The sequence below is a fragment of the Zosterops lateralis genome, assembly GCF_965231275.1.
Source record: "Zosterops lateralis genome assembly, chromosome: 8".
Lineage (NCBI taxonomy): Eukaryota > Metazoa > Chordata > Aves > Passeriformes > Zosteropidae > Zosterops > Zosterops lateralis.
In genome coordinates this window covers 11,940,325-11,961,697 of record NC_139768.1, presented here as the reverse complement: position 1 = coordinate 11,961,697, position 21,373 = coordinate 11,940,325, and the positions used below count along the sequence as shown (strand labels likewise).

General features: G+C 37.5%; 1 protein-coding gene across 5 annotated transcripts in view; it reads right to left on the bottom strand.

The window, feature by feature from the left end:
- Positions 1-10,413: 10,413 nt before the first annotated feature.
- The window catches only part of PCGF5 (polycomb group ring finger 5), a 65,478-nt gene continuing 54,518 nt past the window's right edge, over positions 10,414-21,373 (bottom strand). For all 5 annotated transcript variants that reach the window (XM_083865886.1, XM_083865890.1, XM_083865889.1 and 2 more), the window contains one exon: positions 10,414-19,952. In XM_083865886.1, the coding sequence (XP_083722012.1) occupies positions 19,905-19,952 (48 nt within the window). In that variant the 3' untranslated portion in view covers positions 10,414-19,904. The remainder of the gene's footprint in view (positions 19,953-21,373) is intronic.

The window sequence follows — 21,373 nt, the reverse complement described above, 5'->3', positions numbered from 1 at the left end:
CATTGTGAGATGCTCCACCCAGGGGGAGGAGCCAAGCATTCTCACCTGGATATAATCAGGGATTTGGGACAGGACAAGCAGCCCTTACCTACTGGATTCCCAGAGGAGCAGAGCTACCAGACCTTTTTTCTACAGGATCACTGCTTCAGGAAGACCATCTCATCTGGACTATTTCTACCATCCTGCTCAGGTTGTATTCTGACTCTGTCAGTGGTCCTTTGTGCTATTGCATTTATTTTATTTTATTTTTACCTTTTTACCTTTCTTATTAAATTGTATCTCTGACTTGGAGCCTCTCACTCGTTTTGCTTTCAAACCACAACAGGAGGTGCTGCCATGGGGGCACTGCCAGACCCCACAGCCCCTGCCCATGCTGTGTGTCTGATTTGTGTATCTGCCTCGCAAAGCCCCAGGCACCCACAGCACTCACTCCCCTCGCTGCACGCTTTATTACCCATGTTAGGGAAGTGCTGTGGAGGGATTTGCAGCAGGAACGAGCAGCACTGTTGTAAACCTTTTACACCTCCCAAGGCAAGGCCCCAGAGCGTTTCCCAGGCGTGGTGTCCCCCCGGGGGCTGTGGGGCTGTGCTGGGGTGGGCACAGCGCTCACGGCGTTTCCCTGTGCAGCCCCCGGGGCTGAGGCGCTGCGGGCTCAGCTCTGGCAGGGAGCACTGCACTTGCATCACTGCAGAGTTATTCTGTCCCACGGGCGGCCTCCCAGGCTAATGCATGAGGTTTAAAGGCTTACTTAGTAAATATCAGCTTTCATATTGTTTCATCTACCACTTCCCACCCCAGTCTCAAGGCTAAGGACAAAAGCAATAATTTAACTTCACATCAATTTGCTGCTGGTCTCCTTTCCCCTTCCCCAAGATTTCCAAATGACAAGCATTACCATTTCCCCAGCAGGCACTCTGAGCCCACAGCAGCTTAAAAGCCAAGTGAGGTCACGGCATGTCTTCAGGAACACAGGAGAGAATGAGACCCAAGACACCTATGAACTGGTAGAAAGTGGAAACTATTTCACTCTGCTCCTGGGTTTAAAGAGGGAGCTGCCAGGACAAAAGACTGGAAAATGTTCTCTTGTAAAGACTCACAGTAAATGAGAGAGGTCAGCAGTGACAAAGCTGCTAAAGAGACAGTGACTGTAGCTAATTAGATGGGCTGCTGCTTGGGTCTCCGAAACCCAAGGATTTGCCTGGGAGGTACTTTAAGTTTTTAGGGTCTTTCCATCCTTGTGTAGTATGCTGAAGTAGCTCATACAACAAAAGATGTTTCTTTCCCCTTTCTTTTATTGTTAATGTCTTGAATACATCATTGTGTCATCTTTTAGATTTTTTTATTAAAAGCAGGTGAAGGTAGATAAAGCATAGAGCTGCAAAACCCTGCACATGCAGTATTAATGTGAACTAAACATATTTTGCAGGTGGGCAATTATTTCTGTGCAAATTTTCTCATTAAAAAAAGTTTTAGCATTTGGAATAGCCAGTTCCGACATTTTCTTAATATATTTTTTTTTAGTTAATAATTAAGATAATCCTATTAGGGTCATTTTATCTTGTTATCTCCAAGTCAGCATCTATATTCCTTTCTTTGCACATTTTTGTTCTGTCCCTGCTGGAGAGAAGCTGAGGGATCTGCATGCTATTTTCTCACTGACTCATTTTCCAAATATGGCTATTTAACAAATATTATTTCTGCAGGCAGCCATCCCCTTCAGAGCCTTCATAAAGGAAATTACTCAATCAATAAAGTTAATTTTCCCTCCCCCCTGAAGCAGCCACCCACCTCAGCAGATGTTAAGAAACACACTAAAACAAAACTGGAAACCTACTCAGATCCAAACATCTCTTGCCAATGTCCTCCTGCAGCTAAGGTTGAAATTAATACTTTGCCTATACTAGGAAGGAATGCAAAGAGCAAGACCGGGTTCTGCTTCTTTACTTAGCTGACTGAAAGATTAATAAAGAGCAGTGATGAGCTCGGGTCCATTCCTGCTATGTTTAGACTCAACCCACTTCTATGATAAATACTGTTTGCATGTTGAAAAAAATTCAAAGTTGACATTAAGTTCAACTAATGATAAAGCCCAATGATGTCCACAGCAGATTACCACCATTCTAAAACTGTCCCAGTGGGACAGAAGGAACCAGTCCCCCTGCCTATTTTCATCCCAGGAGGAGCTCTGCACTGGAAACGAAGAAGAGACTCACCTGGAGAGCCTGAGGAAACCCTGCAGCATAGGGATACTCCTGGGAATACCCTCCAAACCACTTGAGTAGGGTGTGTTTTTGCAAATCTGTGGAAAGTAATAAGCAATGGCATTGATTGCAGGAATGAAATACACAACAGCACCCACTTTGCTTCTCTTCTGTTTTGAATAAGAAAAATGAAATTCAGCATTATATATACTAAAAAGGGGACCTTGGGATCTAATCTACTCTGCTTTACATGAACCTGATGTTCACAGAGAAAGTCCAGACTTAAACTGAGAAATTCAGAATTAGGTTCTTGTACACAAGGATGTGCACTCTCCCTGATTTGAACAAATTTCCCTGATGTTGGCAAATGCAGCACAGAAGTTGGCCTCATTTTAAATTTCTGTGCAAATTGCTCTTGGGTAGAAGGGGCACAGATTTAGTGAGTGCATTAGCTGGTCTTAGATAAAGTTTAGAAGAAAACAGAAGAATGAAGGTTTCAATTTAATGTTTAAAAAAAAAAGCAAAAATTACACGTGTTCTCAGGAATAACATCAAGACAAATTATTAACAGCTGAAGCAGGTCTCCACAGAGGCAGAAGGTTCAGGGAGAAAAAAAAAAAAAAAGAGTACCCAGTTAAGGAGAAGAGGATTTCATGGGTGAAACATACATCAGAAATGACTCAGAAATGCAGTATCAGTGTTGACCATTCCTCCTTGCAGTATGTAACTTGTAACATATGAAAGGTATGAAGGAACTGGGACCATCAAGTCTATGATATGAACTAAAACCAAGAGAGAAACACTGAGTAATTATTGGAGAGAGAATGAAAGGAGAAACTGATTTAACTACCTGCTATTCAGTAGGATTTTAGATTAATATAATGCATTCTTAACTGAGTACTGCCAGTCAGGGAACTTACACAACAGATCTACTCACATACCCAGAACAACCCTCTTGTCTCTGCAGCATCAAAGGTCTCACTACCATGGGCCTAGCATGGCACTATTTATGTTACAGGTGTCACCAGTTAAGAGACAAAATTATCCCATCTCCCAGAAATTTTCCGAGTGGAAAGGTGGCGGAGGGGGAGGCAAATCAACTTTTCCCATGATCCAGTGTAGGGCTGAGTGGGGGATACTGCAGATGTCCCAGGAACCTTCCTGTGAGTTTGTGCCACCTCATGCCGGCGGGATGGGAATTTTCCAGAGTATGGGCTACTGGGGGAGGATGTCCCAAGCTTTGATGTTGTGCTGATAAGGAAGGGGTTGAGTACTAAAAGAGCTTTGCATTCAGACCTTAGTAACGGCATGTACCTGTGGCTGCTGCTTTAGCAGCAATTTCCATCCTGCTGACACAACTGGGAGAGTTGGTTGCAAAGAAATTAACCACTGTAATTTCAAGCAGAGTTGTTGCTGTTAAAAGGACAAAGACAGCAGATTAATGACAAATGGAGGGAAATCTCTAAGAAAATCTGATCAGTCAGTACCTGATTTGATAGGAGATCCAACCTGAAAGGATGGAAGTGGTTTAACACAATGCAGTTGGATTCCTACATGGAACTTCTGATATGGAGAGCCAGCAGAACAGTAACTGCTGCTGGTAAAATCAATGGCAAAAGCTGATGCCTTCATAAGCCCATGGGCTGCTCCAACTGAATTGATACTAAAAGATGGTGGGCAAAATATTTCTGTGATCTAAACAGACATCTGTTATATATGACATGTATCATATATAATGAATTTAAAATGTGGAGGTGCAGCACATCCACACCTACAGCTCCAGAATATGAGTAACTCTTCTACTTCTTGCTGGGCAGCAGAGCACCAGGTCAATTTACTCTTGTTTTTCTATATAACTACCTGCTATAAATGCTATCAGAAGAGTCCAGCTCCAGCTGTGTCACATATTGAAAAGAACAAAGATTAAGGATATTGCCAGAAATGTTTACCATGTAAGAGAATAAGAGGCTACATCTGCAGAGTGGTGTTTGGTGTATCATCCTGCCTGGGCAGGGACTCACTGTTTTACTAACATGGAGCTCCTAAAAATCAGGGCTGATGACAGACTGCACACAGATGGAGTTTCCAGACCTTAAGATAACTCTCTACACCTCCTCCCCAGCAGTCACATCTGATCTGCAGCAGCTGTCTCATGCATTTAAGTTTTTACCTAAGCACTGTAAAGGTGGTTACATTTACAGTTCAAAATCTCAACTTGGACACATCTGAGCTCAGGGGAAGGCTGCTCTGCACTGATAATTAACAGCAGTAAATTCTATGCCAACTGCTTTGGGCTCAACAGGAAAAAGGCTAGATACTAATGAACATGGAGAACATCTATAAAACCATTAACAAGCTTTTGGTTTTTTTCCCTTTTTTTTTAATTTTTTTATTTTCCTTAGATATTACTTTGATATACTTCAGCTATTTTTTTTAAAAATCTTTTTTGTAGTTTTTTCTATTTAATAAAACATTTTCCATTCACAGAACCCTCTTTCTTTTGCTGTAGACAACTACAGCAAAAGAAATATTTCATCAGAAAAAGTTCATCATATTTGTAGTCTCTCCAAGCCACTGAAGTTCTCCCAGTGTAAGGGGGGAGCTTTGCTTTTTGGTCTTCCACTATTGGGCTTTATCATTAAATTTAGAAAAATAAAATGCCAGGGGCTTTTAGAAAATTGTCAAAAGGTAATCTTTCTTTGAATGCAAAGCATGGTCTCCACATGCATTCCACCCTTGACAAAAGATCTGGGTGTGGGTGAAAGCTAAAGAAGCCTTGATCCATCTAATTCAGAAGAACACCTGAGGAGCTTTTCCTCCCATTCCTTGGGATGGACACCTGTGCTGGCTTTGTGTCCCACCCTGGAACCTGGGTCTTGCATACATCCACATGGCTTTGCTGAGAGCAATCAGCTGTGTGCTGGGTTGATGCTCCTTCTTGTTACTCAGAATTGCTTCAGCATCTGGGTCTTGCTATCTTGCTCAGGTATTTATCAGTCAGAGAAAATCTAACCACCTCTCTTCTGTGAGTTTTGTAGAGGCATAAAAAGAGAGGAGCCTCTTAAAGTGTTGCTTGGAAGGGATCAGTGACATCTTAAGCATTCTTAATGCAGCATTCATTGATCATCATTCTAAATATTACTGATGCATAAAGAGATGGGGATTCAGTTCAGCTTTGTTTCCTCAAATTAAAAATGTAAACATGCCTTGTGGTCGGCTGCACTAGGGGTGCTTGTACCTGCAGGCTTTTAGAGATATTATAATTGATCCTGTGCTGAAGTGGAAGAAAACATGTTTGACTTACAGAGTCAATGGAAATAATCATCTGTGAGGACTACATCTGGATGAGTTCTCTGAGCAGAAGGTGACAACCCATGATGCTTTTGCTTTTGGGACATTCTATCTTTTCTTAGAGCTATTAACAGTATGAAGCACTATTTAGTGCTTACTTTCCCACAGAAACCTTTGATTTATATTCACAACTGTGCACTCCTTACCACTATTTATTCCAGTGGTTCCTTGTGGGCAAATAAAAGCAGAGCAGATGATACAGCTGCTGCACAACAGATGGTTTTCCATCCCCATGACCTATGCTCCCAAAGAGTTTAGCAACAAGAAACCTGTGAATCCTCAGGCTCAGGCACTGGATTTCACAGCCTCAGTCTCAAGCTGATGGCTACACCAGCAAGTGTTCTGTTTTCTGCCAGAGCTTCTGCCTGCAGTCCTATAGAAAGGCTCAAGGATGCTCTTCTACTGTTTTCCAAGGTCAGGCTCTTTTACTAACTCTTAATGTCAGGCTGCAAACAGCAGCTGAAACTAAGTCTACACTTCCTTGTAGCAAAATGTGAGGACATTTAGAAAACACAGATTATCTGCTGGCTATGTACTTTAACCTGGATGCAGTTAAGAATATGGGTGGCATTAAAAGTGTATACTGGTGAAAGGTCACATACAGTATTTTCCAAACAACCCATGGACAGATACCTGTCTACAGTGAAGTGTGGTGTACAGGCAGTCTGGCTGGCAGTGACCTGAGCTCTACAAGGGTTCAAAGCCCACAGCCACTGCCTTGGTGCTGCCAGTTTCCTTGCACAGAGCTACAAATAGCTCAAAGAGTCCTGCACCAGTGCAGCTGTGGAGCTTGTGCCCAGCTGGCTGGCTCACTACTGCTCCATGGCTTCCCTGTGTTGGTATGCTCAGCAATTTCCTCCACGTGCTGCTCTTGTGATGTTACATCTCTGGGAATTCTTGTCCTCACCTACTGTTGTGCAATCAAGAGTGATGAGAACTACCAGAGCTGAAGACTGAATTTTTTATGGGCTATTCAAATTAAAAAAAAATTAGCTAGTCTCCTCTTGTGACTGTACATGACATCAGGATAAAGAAAATTAGTGTATAGCTCTATCCCTTGGAAAGACAAGTAGGCTCTCCTATCACATCCATGTCTTTCTCAAAATCTAGAAGATATTACAAGGAACTCAGAATAATTTAGTTTCTTGTCAGCTTCTTTAAGCAGTGGTTATTGTAGTTTCCCCATCCTGGGAATTGAGACTATTAAGGCTCATAGAGTTAAAGCATTTTACTCTGTTTTTTTTTACCTGAGAATTTGTTTGCCACAGAACAGTCTTGCCCTAGAATAGGAGCTGTAGGCAGAAATCAGTGTTTTGAGGCTGAATGCAGATGGTAGGCAGCTCACTGTGCAGTCACTGAAAAGGTTTACTGACACTTTTCTTCAAAGTCAGGGAACAGGCCTGAATAGATTTAGGTGTGGCTGATTTCACATTACTGTTACCTTGAACACTTGCACTTGAATTACTTTCTTGGGATGAGTTGCTCTATTCTACTTTTACCTATGGCTGCGTTGCCGTGGCAAAGTCACTCCTGCATGTGTTTGTTTCAAATACACAGCCTACAAAGCACTTTGGGCTCCTTTGAAATGGTAGGCATCTATTTTCCAAGTGATTTTCTTGTTTCAAATATAATGTGTAAAACAAATGAAGAATGTGCTACCAGCAGGCCAATTTGTATTTCCACAACACTAAAAAACTATGTACATGTCTTGCATGTTACACTTGTATTTTTTCAGCAGAAGCCTTTATAGGATCAGGCATCTACATAAAAGTGTTGGGTTTCATGCTGTTATTATGATGTGATATAACACCTTGCTTTAATAGCAAGTATAGAAAAATAAACTATAGCAGCCCTGGGTCAAAAACAAGAGGGCAGATTTTTTCCCTTCAGAGTATTGCTCTAAATAAGGCACATTAACATAATTTATGTATTTATTTTTATATGAACAAAATTTTTCATTAGCCAACATTTTTGATTTTTTTATATCTCTGAATAATTTTTTTAAAAAGTCAAATTACATGGGTAATGCTCTGAACATGCACGTTCATCCACTCAAAGTATTAGCCAGAGAGCTCTTATATAGTAATTTTTCCAAATAAAGATTAAAAAACAAGCTGCATATTACTTACCTCAATCATTGTGGTAATTTTTTTTTTTTTTTTTTTTTTTTTTTTTTTTTTTTTTTTTGGTAGCACCTTTTGAGTCTAGGAAGAAAGATTCTGGCAATCAGCAGAACATGGAAAGAGGGGTAGGCTGAATGCTGCAAGTTACTGAACTATTCAGCAGTACAGATCCATGCCTCTTTTTTTCACTTCTTCCAGAGATTTTGATTACCAGATAATAACAATCTGAGCTGAACACTCGGAGAAAGAGAAAGGGTCTGGAAGAAGTTGGTGTAATTGCTGTTTAGCATTATAAAGTAATCCACGCTGGAGATGAGGGCAGTACTCAGAGAAGTACAGGTTCTATTCTGGATGCTGTTTGCTTCCTATTGCACCTATTGGGAGTACATCCCTTTCTCTTTCCCTGTTAGCAGTATCAAATACACTCCACGAGTTCTTTGTGAGTTGTAAGGTGCTTTACAAATCCAAGATCATAAACTAGCAGCAGTGGACTTTCCTGAGCTCACTATTTAGGAAGTTTAGAATTCCTGATTTTAGGTGTAGGATAAGGACATGAAGAGCACTCTATATCTTCATCACTTTTAGCAGGTTGTAGAGAGGAGCATGGGAACAAAGCACGTTTTAGAAACTAGTCAAGACAAAATCACATTACTTTGAGAAGGACATGGGCAGAGAAATTAAAGGAGGTGTACTAGCTAGTATCAAGTTCTGCTGGTTCTGGAGATGTAATAGGACACAAATCTATAGGACACAGGCTGTGTGTAGGCAGCAGGACTGGAAGTTTTTGGCATGGGACACAAACGTGCAAAAGGATGACATTAAATCCAAGGCATTTAAAGTCTCTCCAAAATGGGTTTTAAGTACAGCTTTTCTTAAGTTCTTTTTTGTAATTATTTTCCATATCTAGAAGTGCACTTACTGTCATTATTTGTGTACTACAGGAAAGAACAGAACATTACCTATAAATAGTTTAGAAAAGATAGGGTGTTTTTGCATATAAGAAGGTTTCATTTTCCTGTGTGAATTTAATGGGATAGATGCCAATGCTTTTATGAATTGTGAATGCAGCAGTCTTCTTTCCAAATGAAGATGTTGGAAGTGTGCCACTGGAACAAGGTGCTCATATTACATACTGCCAGCAAATTTCTGTTGCTTTAATGAAACCTAAATTACGAAAGCACTTTTCTTCTGAAAAACATTACTCTTGCCTATAATGACATTGCATTGCATATTCTCCTCTAGAATAAAGGAGGAAAAATAATTCGGGTAGAAAGGAATGTGAATCACAGTTCCAACAGGGAGATTCATGTGCTACACCCCTGATGTAAACAGCTGTTTGTATACCACCTACCTTCCTCCTTCTATAAAACATAATCCAGCTTTATGACTTATCAGGCATTTGCTACTATTCTTATGCATGGGGTTTTTTTCCCCCCACAATGATTCTCTTTTTAGCTATCTGAAACAGAGTAATTGTTTAAACTAATTTAATTGCTGTGTTTTAAATGAAAATCTTGCTTAGGAAAACTTCCCTATTTAGGAGCAGAATTTTGCACTTATATGCAACAATTCAATTTCTGTTTAATAAAGAATGTAACAGCATTATGTAGAAGTATTATGTAAAGTTTGGGGGTTTTTTACTGAGGGACCTTAAGTCTCAAGAACAATTTTAGAAAAAGGGAAAGTATTAGTTTATGATCGTTGACAAATCTGAAGGTCAAATATCCCACATGAAAAAGGTCCAAAGAAAGCCATTGGAGCTGCAGTGCTTCATCTGCACAGGTTACAGAGCAGCCAGTGGTGCCACAGCTGCTCTTTGCCTGTTAACAGCCAATTGGTAACTAATAAATCCTGTTTAATCATATGTATGTATTGCAATGTGCTACATATACCTTCCTATTTTGTGCTCACAAGCAATTGGTTTTTTTCTGCTAACATGTAGAAGGATATTACAAGAAGATACAAAAAGTACTTTGTCTCAGATCATTTTAGTTCAGTCAACAACCCTTTCTATTATTTCCAAATCTGAGCCACATCTCAGAGCTCATGTGGTGGCATTGCAGGTTTTGTAGGAGCATCTCAGATAAAAGGTACAAGTTCTTTTGAATAACAGGACTCCCTCCATTGTTTTTCCTTGCAGTAACTCAGTATACAGTGTGAATAATGTTACTTCACACCAAGGGCTCACTTGTAAGGATATCCTCTACCTTCCAATTTGCATGTCCCTTTATTTTACACTACCTTAGAGTTAAAAAAAACTCAATGACATAATAAAGGCAAGTGGACAGAATAATCAATACTACTGAAACCACATGAACTCAGAAAAACATCAAAAAGGGAGAGAACAAAATCCAGTGAAATTAGGTTAAAAAAAGTTGAAGAAACACTGTGGGATTGTGTGTGTGTTTTTTTTTTTATTTTTAAATTTTAATTTTTTTTTAAAGCCTTAAGCACACAGTCACACTGTTACTACCTCGTTATATTTTCACATGGGGTGCCAAGTCCAGACAACTTGAGTGTTATGCAGAACTCCACACCTGTGGAAATTAATGGTAGCACTCTGTGACATTAACTAGAATGAAATCAGGCCATGTGAATATCTTCTGTTTTTTCTATAATGAATTATATTACTGCATTCTGTTTTCTACTCACACTTCTGTGAGATTAAGATTAAAAATGATTAAGATATGAAGGTAGAAAATGTTTTAATTCAAATATTATTACAAACTAGAAAGAAGTCAGATAAAACCAGAGATTTTTTTATTGCACAAAATAAATTATATAGAAACAATGCAACAAAACAACTCGTATTGTAGGCTGCACAACAGATGTTACAACATGAATATATTTATTGCTTTGAGAAAGGAGCAATTCAGTGCTAGTAAGCAGATTAGTTATACTTCTTGCTCATCTAGATTTTTCATAAAATTAATCCAACTGGGCTAGAGGCATCTTGCAGCATACAGGTCAGGCCAAATTGTCATTTGTTATCAACCATTATAAAGGTGCTGTAAACCTTCTTGACATTAGCATGGAACATGCAATTTAACATCACCAGTACTGTGCTCTACAGGTAGTTCACTATCAGAAAAATCATTATATACCTGATACATTTATACACAAGATTCTAGAGGCCCACTCACAGGGTTTGCAGGAACTGTTCTTTCAAAATAAATCTTGCTTACAAATGTTGATGCAAATTTGGACAGGCTTCACTCTACATCAAGAGGCACAACCACAGGGTTTTGCCAAAAAACCCTCAAGTACCAGCACTTCCCGTCCCTAAATGGAAAACTGATCACTAGTGCTGACTCAGTTACAAGTGTCTCATTATTTTCTAGGGCCACACTCAGATTTGAGATCAAAAAACTTCTCACATTCCTTTGGTAGAACTGGGTGAAATTTACAGTGCTTTTTAAGTACTTCAAAACACAACATATTTGGTTCTTCAAAAGATACAAGCCTGCAGTACTGGTATTGCACTCAAATCAAATGGATTTTAAACTGCTACTTTGTGGACCCTGAGATGTTGATCCTAATGAATTACTACAGAAATTAGCTCTTAACAAAAATTATAAAAATGGACAATGTTCATGTAATAAAACACATCAAACTGATCAACTGCAGATCTTTGTGAAGCATGAACATAGGTGAGAGAATGCCATTTCAAGTGTTCATAATCTGAGTCAAATTCTTCCCCAATTTGTCAAGGACTCAAGTATTTACTCAGCTGAGTTCCTACCAATGAATTCTACTGCTAGTGTACACTCATTATTGCAAAACTTACTTATGAGAAGGTTAATATAATAGGAGTAAATTTAAACAATATTAGTCACCCATGAAAGGAAATTAAGTGAGGAAGTGGGAAGTCTGGCTTATTTCAAGTCTCAGCTACAGGGATAATTATAGAAAGTCACTCCACTGAGGTCAAGCTGAATAACTTAACTGAGCATCAGACCCATGAAGTAGATCCCCATAGAATCCCACAGAAACAAGTAAAGAGATTTTGGATTGTGCACTAATATGTACACAAACAAATATGGTTGCCACTCTACTATATTTTAATGAAGTTCTTTACTGCATTTTTTCTTCCCTGAAACTGTTAATGCATTGTGATGAATCAAAATACAGTTGAAATGAGGTTTCAAATAGCTGCAAAATATTACAAGAAGTAAATTATTCTGAATTTAAAAACTAGTATTTGTACAAATTCTCAGCATTTTTAGTGATGCACTTACATTCCATGCATGTACCCAGCAGTAGTTTCCTTTGAAGGAAGGGACGTATTAAACTTGACTAATCTTGCATACTTTTTCATCCAGGGGACTGTTTATTAAATACTCTATCTAAAATTCTTTCATCTTATAAAAATGTTAGTAAGCATAGTAAGATTGAACTAAACAACCAAATATACCCTGAAATGTCCATTGAAACAAATGCATCACAAAAAACGGTCAGCACTTTTTATGCTTATGATGAAGTAGAAAAGTTATAAGGCAGGATGAAGCTAATATCAAAGATGAAAAACAGCACCACAAGCCTGTGTTTTGTAATTGCTTTCTGATTGGACACAAAATATATTATCATAGTCAGATACAATTGATTAAGGTGAGAAATGCATTTAGCCCAGCTGTACTAACTATACAGCTTCACACAGAATAAACATTCCATAAATCAACAGAAAATGCATTTGAGCACAAAAATTAAAAATATGTAAGTGATTCTCTAAGCAGCATTTTGTTTTCTTTCTTTTTTTCTTTTTTTTCCAAAACATTAACATAGATAGATATTGGACTGATTAAATATCTACAAGTGCTTTTCCTTTACAAAAATACATATATTCTTAATATTAGGATAGACTGTCATTAACAATGACCTGTGTTTTTTTCACTTCAATTTGAATGATTTATAAGCTAAATTTTACAACCACAAAAAGGTTTATTTGTAATAGGATGTTATCACTTTTGACAAAAAGCTTAAAACATTTTATATTTTAAAACAAATTAGCAACTTAAGATCACAATATGTTCTATGAGCTCCTAAGTACTGTGAGGGCTGCTTTATTAAAAACTGGTAACTACTGATCAAATGCAAGGAAGCATTAGAACATTATTACTGCTCACCATAGGCTCCTTTCTTTTAACTTGGATCACAGCTTATATAAGGACACTTAGGCCCCCACCCCCAAAAAATCCATTGAGAGCAACTCTGTATCATCTATTCAGTAGCCTGGAACATCCAACAATTCAGGCTTTGCATTAATTTAAAAAAATGCAAAATACTTTCCTTTCAATAGTTAAGTCTGCAATAAGGGGATAAAATGATGCATTGCTTCATGTTTATGCTAAGAAGCTTCTATTAGAGAAAAAAATACGATCAGTAAGTATTTAGAATGAAACTTTTCAGCCAGCTAAATAATTATATTGACCTATTACTGTCCAGTTTAGTCAACCAGTATCCTGGAAAAGGAAATCAAGATAATTTGGATTTTTTTATTCTCTGTTTTATACTGCACAAGTAAAATAATCACTTCTTACTAATCAATGGTCTCACATCAAGGACAGCAATGCCATTTGCTAAAAAAATAGCTATAAAAATCTGTAAAACATACTTAGTATCTTCTCATTATCCTCCAGATCTGTCCTTTCCACCCTCCAAAATATCACTGAACTACGACTAGAAACCCCAAAAGTAGCTTGGTGACTATTTTGTGCTTTGGAAGGTTTACAGGATTGACAGCACACTGAGTTTTTTATTAGTTCACAGGCCAGGTATAGCAGACACATCAGTAAATGCAAGCCTTTGTGCTTTTCTTCAGGAACATGACCTAGGACTCAGAGCTACTCTATGTCTGTTGACTCAACCTCAATGCTATTCCTGTTGTTTCATTCCTTTCTAATTTGTTTTTGAAACTGCTAGGTGTGCCTCACCCTTTAGCTTGGTGACACAGACAACTACCACTGGTTCAGTTTTGCTTGATTGACTCCAGGTACCTCTTGACCACTCAGGCACTGCAGGAAAGTGTCAATGTCATATTCCAAGTCCATTTCTGGGTGGCGTTACCTTTGGTATTAAATAGGCCCCTTAAAACTATTAGGCAATCAGATTATCCATAAAAATAGTTTATTTTTAAAAAACCCTAGTTTTTAAGAACAAACTAAATATCTGACAACAAAGACTAATTTTAAATCAATAAGTATGTGATAATTTTTCAGTAAAAATGGAGCATGTTTCATTTTACCACATCAAAATTCAGGAGACAACAGGAACAATATGTACCATACTCAATATAATACAAAACTGAATTTTAAGAGTAGAATACCATTATAAAATATGTGCCTTGCACTTTGACAATAAACATCTTCATTACAACTTCATTTGTAATAAAACCCTCATTATGTTAACTAGCAGCAAAACCATTTTACTGTGCAGCCATTTTGTATATAGTATAGTAACCTTCTCTCAGCTCTTTGCTTTACACTGACTGTCATGAGGAAAAAGGAAAATGCACAGTAGATGCTTCTGTTCACCTCATCCTGTCAACTGCCAACCATGTAAGAAGCATTTCCTAAAAATACACATAAAAGTTACTTCAAAGAAAAGTACCTAATGGTTCCGAAAAACAAGTCAAACCAATGCCTATCTTTGGTTAAAATTAATGTAACAGCAAAAAACTACCACTTACAGACATCTTTCATTCCAGAATTTCTCCTCCATCCTGAACTTACAGAACTTTGTCTCCTTCTGCAAATACAAAAGATAGCCTGGACTTTTCTACCCATGTACAGAGCTTCTCTGCTTCACTGCCACACTCCAGGACCACAGAGACCTAAATTGTAAATATTGCTTACTAGAGAATGAAGTAACATCCTTACTCAGCTGTAGTGGAAAGCTACCTGAATGCAGAAGATTTATGGCACATGCCTTGGATGGAAGAATCTCTTGGGAATAATTAATTAATTATTTTCCTATTCTGGAACCTAAGGTTTTAATCTGACCTAGAGACAGTTTAGACAGAAAGTAGAAAAGAAAATGACTAGGTAGATCTGTTTATCAAGAAAAATATTTAAACATTGCAAGATCATCTTTTGAAGGACATTCCTGCAAAGGATGTTTCAGCTGAGGTGAAGGTCAGACAACCCCTATGTGACAAAATTAGAGGTAAATGTGCAGTTGGAAGTTTTCACATTTCCTTCAGGTCAATCAATCCCCTTGTGTCTTGGAACTCACCCTGGAATAACTCCAGTAGACTACAATCTCTCCTCAAACAAGTGTTTTTAGCTGAAACCCTTGTTGGAGCATGATCTTGCTCAAACTGGCTATAATGGATTGAAAATGCACAAGTGTGAAAACTTTGCTGAAGTCCATGAGAGATACCTGATAAATGAAGCCTGTGAGCTCACACCTCAGGTACAATTTCACCTTTATAAGTCCGTAATGTTTAGATGTTTATGTTCCTTTGGGTAGGAAATTTTGTGGGGTATGGGAATGGCCAAAAGATGTATAAGAACCTAGAATTAATTACAGGAGAAAGGGTGCCTGTTTAAACATTTTAACTGAGAAAAACAACAAGTCAACAAAGCACAAAGTAAAATGAGAGGGGAATATGCAGCATGATATATGCGTTTTTGTAGGAAGCAAAGAGATGCCTTCAATCTACCAGATTAAGTGAAGAAACTGGACCAAACTCTTGGCTAAGGATGTAAGCCTTAAATGCCTTTGCACTTTTCTAAGACAAAAATGAGTTTGATCAGTGAATGTTAGTAACCAGTATTTTATGCAGCTCCTCTATAAACAAGGCCCAATCTATTTATTTTGAGACTTAAGACTGCTTTTGAACAGCTACCTGTTCTCTAGTATTTCTACCAGATGTAGTATCTGGCTGAGCTGGATGCTATGCCTCTTTTTGCAAGTCCTCTCAAAAAAGATTTTTTCTGAGGAACGAATAAATATCTCTTGTCTTCACTTATATGAAAATGTAAAAAATCCACAAACAATACAACTCAGTGATTGGTTCAATTAAAGGGCTAAGCCAAGGCCTGTTATTTTCAAACAGCAGAGAAGGAAAAATTGTTTACTGCTCTCACAAGGTCATGTATAATAGTTATTCATGGGAGAGATGAGAGGAAATTCTGGACCATTATTCTGTCTGCAGTAAGAGACTAGCTTATATCTAAATGGAATGGGATCAATCTCTTTTCTCCTGCAGATGCACTAGAACTGTTTGTGATAAGAGCAGAAAAGTCAGGTCAAATTGCTGAAACATATGGAGAAAAAAAGACCAAGATCTGGAATTAAAGGGTTCCTCATGCAGGAAATTGAATATTTTCAACACAAAAGTACTTATTTTAATATAATTTCTACTGGGATAGGGTGGTTTTAATTTAAATTATCTAAAATAACACATTTCTTTTTATCCTTTTTTCCCCATGAAAGATTCTCAATACAGTATGTTTATGATATATTCTTGCTGAAAATATTAAGACCATAGATAAAACTCAGAAGCAAATATTACCCTGTCAAATGAAAATAATGGGCTTAAAAGGTACTCTGTATTAGTAATCAGGCACTTCACTTTGTGTAACATTTTCAGTAAAGTCAAGATAATACTACTGTAATTTCTCTTTGCATAACTGCAAGCTAGCTGAGTGTGCACAATATACTTCTTGCATTGCATATTCCAAGGAGCCAAATCCCCAAAGCTTTCTTGTGAACAATACCTACGATAGTGATGAGTCACTTCAGTTATTGTAGCAGTCTTATTTGGTATTTCATAAAAAAAAAATCCTTCAGAGGACTAGGCCCTTAGCTACCAGGAGTGTAGTAATGCATCATGGAAGATACATTTCTTGATTAATCATCTAATTCCATATTGTTTGAGATATTACAGGATCTTGTTTCTAAATTCTAGCTTACGGCTTATTACTAGATAAATGCAGCAACCAGCTATGCTCAACAAAAAGTTGTTTATGATTTTCATTAATGAGTTTTTCACTTCTAAGGAAAAAAATCCAAGCAGCACCAAATGTGCTAGAAAGGGACAGCAAGGTTAGGTAGTAGTGTGGAATTTTTTAGGTCCCTCTGCAGTTAGATACTGCTAATATGGGAAAGTCATAGAAACACAGTGGCAGCAACATGTATTTTATATTCCTATGCTTTACAAGGATGCAGTGGTGACACTTTGTCATGGAAATGCTCAGAAACTGTGACTTTACCCAGGCATCTGCTCTAGCATGGCATATGGTGCAGTCTGAAGGGAATGCCTAGGTACTCATTTCACTTTACTCCATCTTTGGCACACAGGAATCTGCACATGCATTCTCATACTCCTGTTGTGCTCAGATACTCTTAATTGGCACAAATGAACTAAATCTGTGTATCTGTAGAGACATGGCACATAGGTACTATATGAGGGAAAATTTCCTGTAAAGAAGGCAATGCTGTGTTGCACAAGCTGCCCAGTTAAGATATGTATTTCACTGGCACTTTACTTTTACAAAAACTATTAAACTATAGCAGCACTCAGGCACCATGCCATCAAATCAGAAATGCTCAAGTGTAGGTGGTTAGTTCATATGCATTTAATGCCACCATTTGCAGCTGGGAATGTTGATTCAGATCTGTCAGTATTTTCCATGCTTTAAATGAAGATTTGCCTTCTGTAATCTAGCTTTAACTAGCATCAAGAAAATACCAGGAATCAAAACCAATGTCCAACTTTGATTGAGAAAATTCACGGTTCTCTGAATTATGAATACAGGAAGTTATCAGTCAAAGAAAGCTTCTATTAGTTGCCATTCCAAAGCCAAGGCAAAATAGTGCAATTCCAAGGGTCCTGTTAGGTGGATGGATTAAAACTTATAATGTTCCTGTCTCTTTAAAACAAGTCTGTTCAAATTTTTTCAAAACAGCAAACACAATTGTTGAGAAAAAAATTGTGCCCTGAACCATGCAGAAATTATGCTTAAGCATCCTAGCACTAGTTTTGTGATAAACTGAAACAGGTGTTTTATGTCAAGCAAATCTACAGTGAAAATTCTGGTATAAAAACACATGAAATATATAAAAAACGTAAGGTGTAATTTGTATGTGCATGTAAATATTTACAAATAATATCCTATTTCAACTGTACAAAACAACTGTATATACTAAAGAGAAGAATTATTTTCAATCAGAAAGCATGCTCTGCTCTTCCAAGCTGCTCCATGAGATGGACTTCTATATATAAAAAGAATCTATTTTCCCCTAGAGACTCTGCAGAGAAGGGCCCTCCCTACAAGGAGTATCTTCTTTCTGTCAAGCAGCATATCACAGACTGGGTGGGCAAAAGGATGTCTGCTCCCTGCAGCCAGCACCTGCACCCCTGCCTGGTTTTGGGCAAAGCAGTGCCTGTGTTGTCCAGCACACTGCAGAAAGGGGAAGAGCTTCTGCCTAGATGTTTTCCTTCCCCAGTTCCACTGGTACCAGCACAATATGTGCAACCTTGACCTGTAATGGCAGGGCTCCTGAACAGACTGCTACTAACAGCATCTTGATTTCTGCATCTCATATGGGCTTTGGAGTGCAATTCAACCCAACTACATGTGATTCCTCGAGTCATCAGTGTTAGAACTCCTAACAACATTAAAGGGGCCAGATTTAATCCACAACATGCTTATTTCTCCTACAGAACATACCACTGTACATGAACATAAACTTACAAAGAAATTACAGCCTTACATCTATCTTTTGTATTTGATCCCAAGAAAGAATTTTCACTTTTCTGTCTAAGAATGATCAGTTCACTCTACAGTAGCTTGTGAAAAATTGATTTGGTTCCTTTTTGCTGTATGCAAAAGGCATAAAGAAAGTAAACAGCTATGTACAACACTAGCAGGCATGTACTAAGTAGAAATTACATAATGTGACTGGCCTAAAAGCATCTCCAGAGAATCTGATCAGAAAAACTCAACTGACTTTTAAGCAAAGACGACGGAAGACAGAAAACATACACACTGCTATGCTCCCTGCAACATTGCCAAAAACCTCAAGAAACATCTCATACTAGAACCATTATGCTTGCAATACCTAAGGCAACAATCACTTTTTATCCAGCACTACCAGGTCTTAAGAAAAAAAGATGACCTGAACAATTATTTTGGTCAGACTGCTAATCTTCAGTATTGCATTACCTCTAATTTTATGGAAAGAGTTTTATGATGTGACTTTAACTAATGAAAATTTCTGTAATGAATTCTAGTCACAAGAGATACAGTATGTAATTAAAGCTATATATTATTTTTGTCTTAGCATATTATAGGCCTCTATTCAACTTTAAAAGGAAATGTTTATTATGAGAAGTAATAATTATGAAAAAATTTGCCTTGGTCATAATTTTGTAGCGGAATTTAGTTGTTCCAAAGATATTTATATTATTTTACCTTCATTTTTATGGAGGCTTTATTAAAAGAAATGTAATCTGACCAGAAGCCATTTTTCCAAAAATAGCTAGTATCCCAAATTCCAAACTTTAGAGAAACCATCGGAAAGTGCAATCACAAAGGCTGCAATGCTTTTAAGCAATAATAGCAATTTAGAAGATTTAAAATTACTATTTTGAATTATCATGTTCTACATCTCTTGTTCAGTGTAATTAATCCTCATTCACTGCAAAAGGACTGTTGCACACTCATGAGTGAGCTATACCTGGACCCATGAGAACCTTATCAAGGAAAAGGTAGTGGTCCAATCACCACTTTTCTAAATATATTTTCTATACAAAATATTGTCAAGGTATATCCTTAGTTATTTTTACAGTACTCTATGATTTGAACAACAATATTCAGTAAAATAGTAAGTGTGTGAAACTGCAACACCACTGAATGAGCACTCTGCCATTTTGCTAGTGTAATCAATATATAGGACCAGAAAAATTTTCTAACACGCAAGCAAAAATATTCCATAGGCTTTGAGTCTTGACTGTACACTTCATGATTTTGGCTATGATTTGCAGCACACTCTTAAGATACACAAATATCTTATGCACATTTCAGTAGCAGAATGGCACTTGGCTTGCTCTAATAGAAACAACAGAGATGCAACTGACAATTTTAAGAAAGACAATGTCCTTATTTGCATGCTGAAATTCTGGCTGTGTCCCCCCAATCCAGGCACATCCATTCATTGTGCAATCTGTCGATGGGTAAACAAATAGTGCAGGATTCATCTCAGTGGGATCTGGCCCTTTGGTCTAACCGAAGTCAATTCTAGGTCGATACTGAAGTACCATAGGGTAAGACTGAAAACAAGCAAGGGAAAAACAACAACAAAAACAGACAAGAAAGCATGAAGACATGATTCATAAACAATACAAAGAAAATGCAATTAAAGACTACCTTAAGAATAGCCAGACCTTATTTCTATGACAGATGTATATGACAATTTTTATAAAATAATTCCATACATTTCAAAAGTTAAATCCATCCCTGTGCTTCAAATCTATTTGCTATTTGTCACTGATATATAGTTTCTGTATCTGCTTTTATATATTTCAATATTTATGTTTTATTACATTTATATTTGGAAGTGCTCAAACAAATCTTATTTCTGTGTTGCTGTGTTTGATAAAAAAAGCAATCTTGACATTTTATACTTTCTAAACCAAAGTATATTTACAGGTGATGTACTTTGAAATTTCTATACAAAGGTTCCATAGCTAAACATAAAAAAAGGTCAAACTGCAGTCAGCTGTTTTCTGAAAGATGACCTTCTCCCTCAGATCCAAACTCCTTAACCTCAGATCTAGTGATAAATTCTTAATTCTACTGAAAAAAAAAAAAAAAAAAAAAAAAAAAAAAAAAAAAAAAAAGAGCAAATCAGCTTCTTGGACCCCTAAACTGGATAGAACTTGTGGAATGGAAGGCAAGAGTGGATGGGTTTCTCAAAAAGGCTGTAGAATATCTGGGCACTTGTTGCTCAAACTGTTGTTATACTCAACCTCTTATTTTTCAGACTGTCAGTATTTCATTTGTCTCAAGTTTTCCTCTCAACTTCATTAGCATACTGGATATTTTCTATAGCATAAAACCCTGGCAAATCTCATTGTCTCAGCAGCTGTATGCCCTTAAATACCTCTCTGCTATACAACAGAGAAACAGAGCTAATTTAAGTTTTTTTTTTTAATTCCAAATTTGGAAGTATAAAGAATTATTACAGAAGCTATCATTAAAACCAGAAATATTTTGCTTCATCCTTCAAATGCAACAGAGATGAAAAAACAAAGGTATAGCACGAGGCAGCTACAGGGTTAATAAACTTTCCATGCCATGGTAGTGAAATATCACCAAAACTAAATGTGATCACACTTGCAGGGGATTTACAAACTGGAGTTCAGAGAAATCACAAGGTAAACACAGAGGTATTAACAGTACCAGGAATATTTAGGAGAGAAGACAGGGAACACTATCTCTAGTCTGCATCTGCAATTAACAAACATATATCTGTGGTATCATAAATTAATTGGTCTCTGATTAGTTTTTTCTCTGCGCAGGACATGGCTACCATATTGTTTAAATGCTGTGCCACATGGTTTTGACTTTGAGTATATAAATTGTCTCTTAAAGTGTGCAGGTCTAATTGGAAGTTCACACAGGCAGAGACAGAGCAATCCTCACACTGAAATTGACAAGTAAACCAGTGAGGCTCAGTGTTTTAGCAAAC